The sequence below is a fragment of the Podarcis bocagei genome (assembly GCF_964188305.1).
Source record: "Podarcis bocagei genome assembly, chromosome: 10".
Taxonomy (NCBI): Eukaryota; Metazoa; Chordata; class Lepidosauria; order Squamata; family Lacertidae; genus Podarcis; species Podarcis bocagei.
In genome coordinates, this window is record NC_138135.1 from 30,643,954 (window position 1) to 30,659,877 (window position 15,924).

A 15,924-nucleotide genomic window follows, 5' to 3' on the forward strand; every position below is an offset into this window, starting at 1 on the left:
TTCAATCGAAGGTTGCCAAGCTCTTCTGAAAATATTATCGTCTTCATAAAAAAGGCAAGTTGCTTCTTCAAAGTACAACTTCAAAACACTATCCGCCCACACCTTTTCTTAAGCCAAGATGCCTGTGTGCTCTCCTCCTCCCCCCACTTTAGTTGTTATTTGGATTTCCCTATCTGTGGGAAGGATACAGGTCTCAATATTGGCTCCTACAATGTAGCCATTTACATCGAAGTTGATTCTGATGAACTTTCCCTGAAAGAAGAAAGAAAACAAGAACTCTTAGCCGACTACACATATTGTAAATGTGGGATATACAGCTGCTATTCTAGATTTCTATATAAAACTCAGGCTCATTCTACAGAACAGCCAAGGAACGTGATAACGGGATACTCCTACAAGCATTAAGTGATTCATAAATTAGATGGATCTCAGTAGAGGACCAGGACATCTGCCGCCTCAGGTGCCACTTGTGGAGAAGGCAGGGAAAATATAATTTTAAATAGGCCACTTTGGCTTCTATTCATTTCCAGGCGCTACATGGCACAGAGTATTCAATGTCTAATACCACACCATTATAGCTTCAGTTTCCCTTTAAAAAAAAAGTTTCAAATCATTCTTAAAAAGGATATTTTACACAGTAAACAGCTAAGTATATTTGATTTTTTTGTTTATGATTACTTTTGCTTATTGTTTATGACTACTTCATTATGTTTATGTAGTTAAGTAATTTTTTATATATGTTGTAAGCTGCCTTGAGCATGGTTTTAACTTTGGAAAGGCAGCATACAAATAAAATGTTCAATATTGTTAACTATATCAGAGGCAATCAAGGTTTAGGATGACTCACACATATAATAATAATAATAATAATAATAATAATAATAATAATAATAATAATTTATTTGTACCCCGCCCATCTGGCTGGGTTTCCCCAGCCACTCTGGGCGGCTTCCAACAAAGATGAAAAATACACTAAAATGTCACATATTAAAAACTTCCCTGAACAGGGCTGCCTTCAGATGTCTTCTGAATGTCAGGTAGTTATTTATCGCTTTGACATCAGATGGGAGGGCGTTCCACAAGGTGGGCGCCACTACCGAGAAGGCCCTCTGCCTGGTTCCCTGTAACTTGGCCTCTCGCAGTGAGGGAACCGCCAGAAGGCCCTCGGAGCTGGACCTTAATACGAGTTTGTGGATAATCTACTTGCCCCAAATACCCTTCAAATGCGGACAAAGTGAAGTTTGCATTCAGAACTACATCCAAGGCCAAACAGCTAAAACCACATTCAACTATATCCTTCCCCTGCCCCCCAAACTTCAAATGCATAATTCAAGTAAGGAGACAGATACTCACAAATCTTGAAGAGTTGTCATTCTTAACTGTTTTAGCATTTCCAAAGGCCTCCAAGATGGGGTTGGCCTGCAGTAGCTGCCTCTCAAGCTCCCCCTGGAGTCAGGAAATCAGACATGAAAATTACTTTCAACCCATTCATTTAGAAGGCGATATATTTTGTCAACTCCTGGCTCCAAACTCTTATTTCCATAAGTAGCACTGTGCAGATTGTTGGGAGATGTATGCCTTAAGGAATACACTTCCTTAAGGGTAAACTAATCACATCAAAAGAAAAATCTCTCCATCCAGTAAACTCAGAGAAACAAAACCTGCTGCCTTCAAGGTTTATATCATGGGTAGGCAAACTAAGGCCCGGGGAGCCGGATCTGGCCCAATCGCCTTCTAAATCCTGCCCGCGGATGGTCTGGGAATCAGCGTGTTTTTACATGAGTAGAATGTGTGCTTTTATTTTAAATGCATCTTTGGGTTATTTGTGGGGCATAGGGATTCATTCTTGCTTTCTTTTTCAAAATATAGTCCGGCCCCCCACAAGGTCTGAGGGACAGTGCACTGGCCCCCTGCTGAAAAAGTTTGCTGACCCCTGGTTTATATGAATACAAAGCTGCTGAAAAACTGTTCCATTTTTGCTGACCTAAGATCACACTGCATCAACTTGTCCTCCTATTCCAGCTTTCCATGTTTCTGAACTTGCTTTCCACTGGACTTTAGTACCTCCCAGAGCTCAGATACACAACTCTTCAGTTTCCATATAGCACCAAATCTGCTGCTGGTGCTACAACAGTTGCAGTGTAAACTTGACAGTTTTGCTCACTCAGAAAGGGGCCTTTACTCAACTGTTGCTTTGGGTTTTCTGTAAGCGATCCAACTTCACATACATTTAGAAGAGCTCTGAACTCTGCTGTACGTTGTGCAGCTTGGTACCACAACAACAGCAGCAGCAACAACATTTATTCATGGTGACAGAGGGCTGTTGGGCCATGGGAATAGATTCTGGCTAAGACAGCTGCTATCCATCACAGACCACCCCATCAGCTGTGGAGAAGGAAGCAAAGCCTCAGATGAGTGCCGAAAAGTTTATTTTGCCAGCAATGTAGAATTTCCTCTATTGTCACACATGTATGTGTGCTAGGAAGGCCTCTGCGCCCCCCCCCCCGCACAATTCTCCGTTTGATCCTGCAGTGGAGTCCTAATCCTTTGTTTGTTACTGCAATCTGTTGCTATGGAAATGAGTGATGTCACAAACCGAAACACTACAACTTCAGCGCAGGGTCAAGATCTGAAGAAAAGCTATGTTTAGAGGAAGCAGCAGCAGCTTAAATATTCCAATGCAGGACTCCAGGGCTAAAAATGTAGCTATAAGGAGCAATGGTTGCTTTGAGTGTTTTTCTGCAGACAACAGTAATTCATTGCACCTTTTTCACTAGAAAAATGGGGGGGGGGGAGAGAGTTAAGAAGAGACACAAATGGGTTGGAGCCAGCCACAGAAGGAAGGGAGAGGCTGTTTTAGAGACCCAAAGAAGCACAAACTATTGTAGCTCCCTATATGAACTTAACCAGTGAAAAATTTAGGAAAGGAATTGGCTACCTAGATGACAGTAAGATTAGGAAAACCTAGAGCTTCCAAATGCATTTGAAACAAGACGTTGCAATGCATACTCATCCCCAAATAGGAGTGCTGTTTCGTTTTCCCCAACTATGACTACTGTGCATGCTCAGTCCTCAATGGGTTGTTTGGGGGATTGTCCCCATAGGGCTGCGGGCGTTGATTAAGACTGCTGTTGTACTTCTGCAAATATGAGAATCCCTCAATCCAATACCACTATCTTGTTTCTCAGCAGTCCCATTTTAGTTCAATTTCTGCCAGCACTCACCACCAACAATTCTTAGTAGAGGGAATGACTGCATATTGTGATCAAGTAATATACAATGTCCTTTTTCTGAAATATCTGATTCATGAGTTAGGGTCTGTTATCCTACTAAATACTAGGATACTATTTCCCACCAAGAAGAGATCAGGAACATGACTTAAGGTGTCATTGTAGAGTACCACAGAACCAAGGAAATCCCATACCCTATGCAATTTCTTCATTTGATCACACAGTGAGGGACATATGAGCCCAAAGCCTGTTTCTGGACACAATCCCAGGAGTGAAATAATGTCCTAACAGGTCCTCAATACGGGTTGCTAATATTTATTTTTCTTCAGTTGCAGCCTGAACTTTTTCATTCTTTTTTGTGTGTCGCATAGCCAATTTAATCATGCATGTCACTACAGCCACAGATTCTGTTCCATTTGGCTACAGTGTGGGCGTGAGCCTTTCATCGTTTCAGAAAAACTTGCATAAAGAGTATCTTCACAATTTTCCCACACAGCAGCTCCAAATACTTCCTCCAGGAAAGAATCCAGGAACAGTATCACCCTTGGGAGTCTTCAGATATTTGATGTCTGGTCCGGAAAAGGCTTTTAAAGATTTCCACCCCTCTACTCATGACTAAAGCCAGCTGAAGCAGATCTCAGAAGGGATTCAGAATGAGAAGAGACAGTTTGAACTAATTGTCCCACCTTGGAACTAACCAGCCGGTCTGCTGAAACAGCAGATCATGCCAACCTCCTCCTCCAGCAATGCCGCTGCTGAGAAACTTTAGAAAATACAAAATGCTGTGGACAGCTTTGCTTGAAAGCACTACGGTGCTAAGAATTTCAATTGCAAAGTGAAAAGTTTGCCCAAGTTGTGGTTTTAAAACTCTGCAATCTAAAGCCTAGCACTATTAATACATAAAGCCAGGTGCATGTCATATCCAGCCATCCTTTAACACAACTTTCCTGATCAACAGGCGTGTCTCCTGACCCTGGAAACTATCACAAGTATTGATTCTAAGCATGTCTGGGGGGGGATCAAAACTCTCCTAAATAAGCCATTAATAATTGTCAATTCCTACTCAAAAGCCTGGGTGGAAAGATTGGTTGTGATAGTTAGATTTAAACATCAACACACACAACATAAAAAAGTTCTATGTCTGCTTCAGGCTTCTAAAAGCAATACAGTACTTTGACTAATCTTAAAAAAACCCCAAAAGGACTTCAAGTTAAAGCTGGGGGAAGGGCTCCAAAATTGTTACACTGGGGGCTGATGATTGCCACCTTATATCCTAGGTTTTGATAGCACTGCGACAGAATATACATGCTTTCAGATCCCTAAATCCTAACACAGAAATGTTTTTTGTGCCTGTTCTAAGTATTCTCACTGACAGTCTATTGGAACAGCTGTCATCTCTCAAAAGGTTTGGCATACAGAAGACTATATCTTGGTTTGCTTCCAAAAGCCACTCATTAGAATGTGCGCACACGCACACACACCATGCAGAGATATTTTGAGAGCTAACCCTATGGACACACAGCATGCCAGTACATTAAAGAATCAAAACCCAAGATTTTATGTAGCAACAGGGAATACACTTGGCATCTGGGTTTCATTATAATGTTTACAAGATAACTAGCATTTCCTCATGTGTTTAACTCGGGCAAAGAGCTCTGAGCTGGAACATCTAGCCTGTGCCGGGGCAGTTTCTTCATGACCTTTCCCAGCATCCTGCACCGCAGCAAGTACGCTGGATGGGTTGAGGAGAGTGGAGAAAGTCAGCTGGCTCTGTCTAGCCAGAATACCATGGATACCAGATACCCTCTTTGGAACAGCACAGAGTATCTGTGTCACTGCGCAGAATGCCTCTCGGTGCACATGGGAAATTCTATTCAGACAGACCTAAAGTGAGAATTACTAATAGGTTTTGACTATACGTGAGAAAGTGTCATGAGGTAAACTGTAGTCTCCCATTCGGGACGTCTCGGGAGGAAGAAAGCTGTGTGATTCAAACTGTGAACTGATAGTGGCAAAAAGTGACATTGGTGGGAGTGAAAAGCTGCTATAAGTCACACAGTAGAGCAACACACACATTCCTGGTGCAGATCGTGCAGTAAACGTGCAGCTCACCTATGAAGTCCCAACTGATGAGTTCGGACATAATCCATCAAGAGAAGGGAGGAAAAATAAATGAGACAATATTTCATAGATACCCTCCTTAGCACAAAAGACACACACTGTCAGAGTCTTTTTGGTTACTACCTATAACAGAAAAGAAGGCTCTAGTGATGGAACAGTTTCTTCATTGCAAATGAAAGGCGGGGCAGCCACAACTCCAGGAGAAGAGGTGGTCAAGTAGTTTTAAACTGACGCTACAATAAGGAGGCAGATGGTACCTCCCTGCCAGTAGGTGAATGCCCTGCCACATACAGCGGTCATTTAGACACAATTCAACATCTACTGCCACTTCACTGAAGTCAGTGAACACAAGTCAGGAGCACAATATTACCCAGTCTCACATAAAATTTGGGACCATTCACATTACTACAAAGCATCAGTCAGTACTAAATTATCTCCCATAAAGAGGTCAGCTTGTGTTTGCAGTTGAAATAGCAGAGCAAATTCCTATTAGAATACAGAAACTTACTTGATCCTTCTTGCTCTTGTGTGATGAAGCAACATGAGCCAGATACTGAATGACCTTCTTGGTGTTTTCTGTCTTACCAGCTCCAGATTCACCTCTGCAAAAGACAAAGCGTTATCAGGATATATTTGCAAACATTTACCTCTCTTTAGCAACTTTCTAAAATACTGTTTTCAGGAGCCTAGTCCACACATTTCCCTAAATGTCTTGCTAGCTTGTATATGGTGAACAAGGTTACCACAATACCTATCAGGCTGCTTTCTTAACTACCAGTTCTCCAAGCATTTACTCTTGATATGCTTCCACTAGGGGGGCCTATAACATCTTCTCCTGGTCTTTATCTGCCCTTATCTTTTTCTAGTGAGACTTGGTAAACATGTGAAAAATTATGCACACACCTGCCTTTCAAAGTATTAGTTAGACCCGGAGAGATTAAAGTTTCACAGTAAAACCACTCCAGTGAGTCAACTACATTTTAAAAAGCTGCTTAAACTGCCAAGAACTATATCAGCAATGGGGAAATTATGCAAATACTTACGTGCAAAGAATGGCCTGATCCTCTCGATCTGAAATTAAGAAGCAAACAAAAGACGATCAGATTCAGGCCAAGGTCACCTTTATTCCATCTCACTGCCTCTTAAGCAAAGTTGCATAGTCTCAGGCCTCTTGGCAAATCTCTTCAACATAGCCTGCACCTCTGTTGTTGTATTTTCTTGCACATACACCCCCAGCAGATTCAACAAAATGCAATGGAGGGGTGGGGTCTTAGCCTCAATGCCTGTATTGCCCTTATTCAAGTAAAACAGTATGACTGGGATTACTGATAAACAAATCCTGCCTATTTTCACAGCCACCATGTTATCTACAGAACTCCTGCTCTCGGTGTGGTATGCGCAGAAAAAAATTCCAAATAGTTGGGAGAACCATATCACTTGTTTTATACTCTCCTACATGTATAACTAAAATTCCTTTTTGTGTCAGGTAAGATTAGAAGGTGACATAACTTAACCAAGCGTGCAAGCCAGAGTTTTTTGCTGATACAGAGCCATATCCAATAGCAATTTTTTTTTACCTGATTTTTTTACCACTGCTACAGGAATCAAAGAAACTGAAGAGCTGGGATTCAGGGTTAGTAGTTCAGCTACTCATATACAGTGCATTTTATATGGTGCTTAGCTAGATACAGAGGGTGATCTCCTACTAAGTCATATTCTGAGTAGAGCCACTGAAATAAACTGACTTGGTACTGAAGTTTATTGATTTCAGTGTGTCTGCTCAGAGCATGACTTAGTTGGAGATCACCCAAATTAATTAATGACCAGTTAGATTACTCCACTAGCATACATGTGCCTTGCAAGGTAAGTGACAAGTTTTTGGACTCTCTACCAGTTCATAAGAGCATACGAGTTGAAGGATTCTCAACAGTTAATGGGCTCTGCATGACTGGGCATTGATTCATTTGCACATAGCCCCAGGAGGTGTATTCAGTAACACAGACAACTGGGTGGTTCTGTATCATGCAGGCAATTCCAGGAAGGCAGTTGTTTCTCTGAATAATGATGGCACTTTTTAAAAGAGGCTACAGGTGCTTAAAGTACACTGTCTCTGTATCCAAACATCAATTCATGCCTCATTACTATAGGGGGAAGCCAAATGGAGAACGCCTGCAGTAGCCCTATGCATCTTGAGTCATAACCAGCCGTCCTTTTGCCTACAGTAGGAGCCATTCTACTTCCATTCCAGCCTGCAGGAATAAACATAACTCAGCAGCTGACCAATTAGCCTGAAATTCCTTGTGGGAAAAGTAGTGCCTTCATCCCTATAGAATTTGATGCATTAGCAGGCAAACTAGTCAGAAAAAACCTCCACGTGTGGCAGCAATCTCCCCCTCCCCCTCTATTGTCAGCTGCAGGTTGGTTAGTCACCTCCTCCTTAAGCTTTAAAGAATGTACCTGCACAAGTACAGGCAAGTCACATGGCAAGTATGCAGACACTACCATAAAAGGAAATAGGCCCCTTTGGAGGAGGGGGGCGAGGAGAAGGAGAGAATTTTCCCAGCCTAGTAGAGCAGTCATCACTGGGATAGCTGGAATTCTTCTGCCTGAGAAGTGAGAAGTGCCGCATGGTATCCTACTTCCTGTTGCTCAACTCTTAGAACAAACAGACTTCCCTCCCCCAAAACAGTAAGCTAACGCATACACAGAAAAAGCTGCACAATTGCACAATGATATAGCAGCTATGTTACGTTTTAGAATATTATATTTTCCGTTCAATCTGGGCTCTATTATGCTCATGAGATTATCCTACAGATTAAATGTGTTTGTATTGTCAGATAAATATTTTTCATTATTTTATGTAAACTGCTTATAAATTTTTCTTTCTTGATCATTATTATGTGATCTGTAAGTTTCTATAAATAAAATAAATACAACAGAGGCACCCATTTCAAAACTGACTGTCCAGAAGGATATTGGGTGCTCCTTCTGGGGAGTATGCAAGTGTTCAGATAGCCTAGATTTGTTTTGCTGTGGGAGGGGGGTGAGAAAGGAAGAAGGAAAATAAATGTAACCAAATGCTCATTTATAAGATAATTAAAGAAGGAGTCTACATCTGCTTTACAGGCCCAGATATGTATCTTTTGACTATGCTTTTAATAAGTAACGCATTAGTCTATAGCACTGGCTCTGTATTTCAGAGCAGTTATTCAATGAGCAGCTGTCTTATGAGCTGTACAAATTCTGTTCAATATTTATTATCAAGCCTGGTCTTTTAACACTTAAGAAGCAATACAGATTTTAAAGAGGCAAAATTATTATTTATTCCAGAGAGATGGGCTGTTACAGCAACGCACAAGTTTGTAGACTAACAGGATTATTGTGGTACAATCTCTCATTGACTAGAGTCCATCTTATGAGATGCATGGCTTGGAAGCATTTGATGCAAACTGCTTCATCATGCAAATTTAAATATAGTTTTATGTATCTGTGGAATCCTTGTAGCTGGAAAAAAATAGAAGAGTTCTGTAGCAGAAGTGTCAAAATAATAGTAGTTATTACATGCTTCTCAAGTACATGCATTTGAGGTGTTCTAATTGCCCAAGAGGAGATTATATTTTGAACTCTGGGGAGGGTGGGGATAAGAAGAGAAAATGTTAACATGCTGCTTAGTGCTTCACAACTCAGTTACAGAACATCCTAACAGGCCTTTATCACCCACTTCCTCTGCATGAGCAACTCCGAGTTGAGTCTGTTTAACTCCATAAAAGGAGAACATAGCACTCACACTACGGTGACATCATCTCTCAAGCCAAGAGGAAGCAGAGCTAAAAAGGCAAAAGGTTTGATCCCTGCTTATAGCTGATTCATTAACACAGGCAGTTTGACTATTGCTAAAGAGCAAAGCCTACCTCCTAACTACTGAAAAAGATAGTTTCCCCCATCTCTATGGTTTATCATCAGAAATATTTAGGCATCACAGCTAAGACCTGTAACTGCATTTAAGGCACTGTAATTAACAGTAGTAGTAGTAGTACCCCGCCCATCTGACTGGATGGATATAGAACATGAATTATCATACATCTCATCAGCTATCTTGCCTCCTTTGTTTTTACAGTGCTCTTTTTGTAACACATTTTCCATCTCAACACTGGAAAAAGCCTCAGGGGGTACTTCACTTGTCTTTTAAAATTTTGGAAATGAGGTGGAGGGGTGGGGGAGGACTCCTAGCACACATTACAGTGGTGCCCCGCAAGACGAATGCCTCGCAAGATGGAAAACTCGCTGGACGAAAGAATTTTCCGTTTTGGAGGTGCTTCGCAAAACGAATCTCCTATGGGCTTGCTTTGCAAGACGAAAATGTCTTGCGAGTTCCTGCGGGTTTTTTTTCCTTCCCCCCCTTTTTCTAAGCCGCTAAGCCGCTTATCAGCTGATCCGATAAGCTGATAAGCCGCTAAAAGCCGCTAATAATAGCGCTAATCCGCTAATCTGTCAATGGGCTTGCTTCGCAAGACGAAAAAACCGCTAGACGAAGAGAATCACAGAACGGAGTCTTTTCGTCTTGCGAGGCACCACTGTATTTCCTCCTTACCATCTCCTTCCCCTGGACGATACAGTAGGGAACAGAGCACCAAGAGGTTAAGAAGTTGGTCAATAATAATGTTCTGAGTAATACTCTGACTTGTCGGAACTAAAAGACTAATAAAAGGTTTTGGAGAAGTTTAGAATCCAAAAGTGGTTACAGAAACCTTGATTCAATTAAAATTCAACAGTTGGGCAATTAACTTTTATTGGGACCAAATATGTCACAAAATCATGGGAACAAGCTTTTGAATTTTCTACAACACTTCAAGGGGCAGGTAGGAGAAAGATGGGAGAATTGGCTTGATGTTATAGTCAAAAGGTCAGCATCTAGATTCAAGACTTGATTCGCTTCATCTTTGCTAGGTACTAGGATATACTTAGGATTCTGGGACAAAACAATACTGGCTGACCCCCAATTTGGGAAACAAAGTCCAGTAGTTACCCCAACCTTTCTGCACCTTTAAGCAAACAATACAGGTTCTTTCACTTTTTAAATCTTACTCAACTCGTTGCATGAGATTTAAAGAGGAAACATTTTGAGTGCATGTACTTCTAGGATAAAATACGCAAACTTGCATCTGTTCTTGTCAGATGGACCCCACCATTAACAGATGAAATGTCTTCTTCACACCTCCCACTATGTTAACTGGAGACAATTAGAACATGACCAAAGCAGAATTTTAAGAGGAACTAATTTCATTTCCCACTAAATGAATTTACAGCAAGAAGCAGTTTCACATACAAAGAGAGTCACTTAAAAAACACTATCTCATTCCTTCCTGTCTGCATCATAAAAAAATTGCTCTTTTATATTCTGTGGGTTTAATTTGGTTGGGAAAAAACAGCTGTTAATCATGAGACACCAAGACGACTAAGAATGTTAGAACTCCACTCCTGTTGGAAGGCTTGTCTAAACCAACTGCCTTTTTTGTCATCTACCTTGCCATCTAGAGACATGCAATATGAATCAGCATGTAGTGACATTCAAATTTTACCTTTTTCTTTTAAAAATGTAGATTCCACTGGCATAATTTGCAGCAAATGTAAAGATGTATGCAAAAGTCAACCATGACAATGTCAGCATCAGCCGAGGTGTTGTGTTTTTTTCCTCGACAGCCTTAGTAGCCCTTGTTCATATTAAATATGTTTTCCTATCATTTCCGTATTGATAAAATATAATCAAACTTGTCGGTATGATAAAATATAATTAGACTTACAAAAAAAGATAGTATTTCGAGAGGGAAAATTGTGAAGCATGAGCTATTTCCAACATGGAGCCTATTTGCCCTGGTTATCATTGTTGGGAAATTGACCTCCACACTCTTAAAGGCAAGCTGACAGAATCATTTCCCTCTCTTAAGTACATTTAAGAGAAATGCTGGTGGGGTTATATGAAAGTCATGGCCTTTAACAAAATAAAGACCCAGTTGTTGTTTTTTTAAACCTCCCTTTGTGAATCAGAGTCCAGAACAAAAGATTTAGCATAAACAAGACTTGATTCAAAAGGGACATGGAATGCTACACTAAGCAAGCCAGACTAGACTTGACTAACAAATAGTACATTCTTGGCCCCAACTTCTGAAATATGTAAACATTATGGGTTTCACACAGAAGATTTAACATTTAACAGATATTGGAGGGAGGGGGGAGAGAGGAAGTCTTCAGCTTTAAGTCTCAGCCACAAGGCTATTGAATGAGACCTAAAGATCACCAAGAACCCTCCCTGATTCCCCAAAATGGCAGAATCCTACATACTACATTATCCCAAGCTTGCAATGCAACAAGGAGAAGCAAACAAAAGCCTGTGGTAGTGGGCTTGCAAGGAAGACTGTTGTACATATTCCAGTTTGTCATAATTAATTGGGTTTGTTCAAGCCACCTATAAAAGGTACTCTGGCTCCACTGTTACTTATTTACATACTGGAGCAGCAGTTCAGCCTCATAAATGGATACTGACTGGCTGTTTCCTCATTCTCATACACACACACAAGCAAACTCATGAAGGACACCTTGATGCCTATCTTGATGCATTCTTGAATCCATTGCAACCTACATTAACACCCAAGGTCCTAGCAAATCCAGAGTTCAGACGCAGCCATGCATATACCTGACTTCTATGCCCCTCCCTCTGCCAGCTGATTTGGCCTGGGGCAGGGAGTTTCATCATCATAAAACTATATGGGCTGCCAAAAGAGATGCCAGTTCCAAAAAGAGGCAGTGACACACAGTCTGGCCACATTACAAAAAGGTTAAGAAACTTGGGTATTAGTTGAAACCAAGCAAGCCCCTGCTCCTCCTCTGCAGGCTGCCAATTAGCATGCCCTAAACCAAGTGCTGGAATCTAACCAATTAACATGCAGGTCTTTCTGCTTCACCAGCTCAGGGAAATAACTGCACCCCCATGCTGAGAATGGGTCAGAGACATCAGCTTGCCATGCTTTTTTAAGAAGTGCTCAAAACCATGAAAGATTTCCTGCCTGTTAGACTTTGAATAGAGTCTAGGGCACAAACAGCTAATCCTGAATGCCTCTGGTTCTTGCAGAGCACTGTGGCCTTTCATCTTCTGTGCTCAATACAGATTCCTCCCATACCACTGGCTGCTGCATCAAGCCTCCCCCACGGATTAGGCAGAACTGAAAGCAACGGAGGAATGCTGCTTTCCAGAGACCAGAAGATTGACTGGAATCAAACGTTGCACTGCAGCAGACCTCCACCCGAACATGAAACTTTCATATTGTATCCCTATGAACATTTGACATTTCAAAAGTGGCAACTCGACAAGAGCCTACTCATCTGAGCATAGCCACTGCCATGGCCAGAATATATTTTAAAATGTACCTACCTTGCATCATACTCCTGTAGGCAGTGTCTGTAATAGCATATATGTGAGGGGGCATCTCATGTCTCTTTTTGCCTTTGTACATATCCACAATTTCTTCTGAGTAGATAGGCAGGTTCTTGTAGGGATTTATGACAACACAGAACAGGCCTGAGTAGGTCTGCAAAATGGAATTTAAGAAGAATTTAGAAGCATCCGTGGTTTTACAGTTTCATCGGCTCCACATATCCCGCCTCCCATCCCCCCAACTCACAAGAGTGGTAACAATAATCGCATACTGAAAATTTACTTGGGCTGCCATAATTGCCTTCCATTACCAGAGATTTTGAACTAACAATCACATCTGTCATTTACTTTGAATATGGCTATTCATCTTTGATGACTGAAACATGCATTTTACTTTGCATTATTATTCACTGTTTATAGCTCTACAGTACACAAAAATGAGTGGCATTTTAGCAAAACTTAGGCAATAGGTATCTTTCGACACTAGCTCAGTGCCAGCATGGAGCAGAACAAAAGATTCACATATATTAACAAAGCTCTATTTCAGAGTTGTACATATCCTGCACCAGATTTTTAAATCCATTCTATTGCCTGCACGTTATGTGCAAACTTGTGCATACTTAATTTTGCTAGCCACAGAATTTGTGGGGGTGGCAGAGATGAGAACCTACAGCTACCACTAAAGTCCAAGCAATACTTGCATTCAGGATTTAATGAAGCATTGCCCACACATTTCCAAACCTCTCTAAGCCTTACAACTACAACTTTTAAAAAACATTAAAGCACCTGAGAAAGCAGGTGCATATCACCTCCTCCAAGTAAAAGGCTGGGATAAAACCAAGTATGGGTAGAAGTAAACTGCAAAAACACTTAAAGATGCAGCATTCACTGGTTATCACTGATGCATTTACATGTCAAGCCAGTGTTACACATATGGCTAAAATTTAAATGCTAACTTATAAGCTACAAAACTGAATTTTAAAAATCCTGATGCAGTTAGAACATACTTCATTTTTTATTCCACTTAATGCATATGAATGTTCATTCACTCTAAGAGGCCAAGGCAGCATTCAGTGGAGAAAGAACATATACAGTGGTGCCTCGCAAGACGAAAAGAATCCGTTCTGTGATTCTCTTCGTCTAGCGGTTTTTTCGTCTTGCGAAGCAAGCCCATTGACGGATTAGCGGATTAGCGCTATTAGCGGCTTATCTGCTGATCGGATCAGCTGATAAGCGGCTTAGCAGCTTAGAAAAGGGGGGGGAGGGGAAAAACCAGCAGGAACTCGCAAGATACTGTCGTCTTGTGAAGCAAGCCCATAGGAAATTCGTTTTGCGAAGCACCTCCAAAACGGAAAACTCTTTCGTCTAGCGAGTTTTCCGTCTTGCGAGGCATTCGTCTTGCGGGGCACCACTGTAGAAGTAACCACCGCATGTGCACAACTCTACAGAATGCTTATTACGAGTTAATCCAGCATTAAAAGGCTTTGAGAGAAGTTGCCAACTACCGGTATTTCCCTCAATATCCAAAGCAGAAATGTGTCAGGAAATGCGGGGGGGACGGGGACGGGATAATGCTATCCGGTTTGCAGTGGCACCATTACAAAAGGTTCCCCAAGACTGTCAGTAGGAAGCTTGGAATTCCTCTTTGTGTGCTTGTTTTCCCCAAGGTTGTAAGTGCAAAAACGTTTTGGCTGGCCACAGTTATATACACTAATCCTGCCCCTACCACCTCAGAGGGATGAGAGCTCATCCCAGACATTGTATGGCATCCAAGATGTCTGGAAGCAGCAACACTTCTCAGTGCTTCCAACTGCAGCGAGACACCAGAGATGAGCTCCTGTTCCTCTCAACGTCTGTACCCACCAGGTTAGGATACTCTGCCGCAAAGTATATTTGAAGAACTGCCTCCTTCTCTGCCCCCTCTACTAAACTCATGGTCCAAGCAAAGTAAAGTAGCTAAGAAGATCAGCCTCCTTGCTGACCTTTCCAGATGCAAGTGGGACAGCAAATATGGAAGCAGATGCCCCACTTCACTTAATACTTCTTAATGTTAGAAAGGCAGAATTGTAGGCAACCACCATTTTCCGTTGCATTTCCTCAAGTATAAATGGCCCAGCTAGGAAACAAAGATATGAGCATAGTCTAAGTGTCAGCAGCCAGCTGCAGCTCTTTGACATGCGCAGCTCAAAATTGACACTTGGATATTTACAAGTGAGGAAACTTCTGCAAGAAACAAATATAAGCCTCCAGCTGATAGTGGTCATCATATTGTGGCTTGTATAAAACAGTCTTTTGATCACAGGGAACAGTAGAGAATACAAAGCAATTACAAAACTAGGAGGAGTTACGCAATTTGCCAACTCTTTGTTCTGTGTTCTTGTTTTAAATGTTTCTATAAAAAACGAAGCTCTCTAATAAAAATTGGCACCCCAAGGGTGTTCAGGAAATACACATTAGTTGCCGTTTAAGCCATGAGAGCTTGGAAAAAACTCAACTGGAAGAGTAACCATTTTATACTAGAAATCTAACTGAACTGGAGATCCAACAGCAAAAGTGTAGAGTAGAAAAAATCTGATTTCAAAAAGACTAGTTATAAGAGGGAGCTTCTCCCAAGCGACAAATGCAAAATTATTGAACAAGTCCATGGAAGACATAGCACTGATCTGAATGGGCTTTGTATCTGTTCAAGCACCTCAAGGACTCCAACTCTAAGTCACTTACTCAGAGGGCTGCACCACAGTAAGAGATTAAAGCTGTTTCTCTTTAAAAAATTGTCCTGAAACAGGCACCTCTGTCATAGGACACTGAACCAGAGCGTTATAGTTGCACTTATCCTTGCTGAGAATATCTATCCATTTCCTGTAAATGATCCAAAAGCTGCATTAGCCCACAGGAAAAAAATACCAAGTTTACAGGGGTGAGGGCTTAAATATGTAAACTTTCACCAGACTGGCAGTGTTAAGAATACATTGGGGACTTTAATGTGGAGGGAAGGAGGGCACCTACCTCAATGACCTGTTTAGCTGTTTATTTGTTTTTTACTTGTGGAATCCTGACTGTATTTTTGAATATAACTGTTAGCTCTATTTTTTTAATGTTGAGTATATTTTGTTTTGTTGCTGTTTTAATTGTGCACCTCTTGTA

The 15,924-nt window shown here is 41.3% G+C and overlaps 1 protein-coding gene across 2 annotated transcripts in view; it reads right to left on the reverse strand.

The window, feature by feature from the left end:
- MYH9 (myosin heavy chain 9) overlaps window positions 1-15,924 on the reverse strand; it is an 82,183-nt gene that overhangs the window by 31,445 nt on the left and 34,814 nt on the right. For both annotated transcript variants that reach the window (XM_081210985.1, XM_081210984.1), the window contains exons 3-7: window positions 12,778-12,934; window positions 6,395-6,422; window positions 5,860-5,953; window positions 1,354-1,446; window positions 189-252 (exon numbers count right to left, since the gene is read on the reverse strand). In XM_081210985.1, the coding sequence (XP_081067111.1) occupies window positions 189-252; window positions 1,354-1,446; window positions 5,860-5,953; window positions 6,395-6,422; window positions 12,778-12,934 (436 nt within the window). The remainder of the gene's footprint in view (window positions 1-188; window positions 253-1,353; window positions 1,447-5,859; window positions 5,954-6,394; window positions 6,423-12,777; window positions 12,935-15,924) is intronic.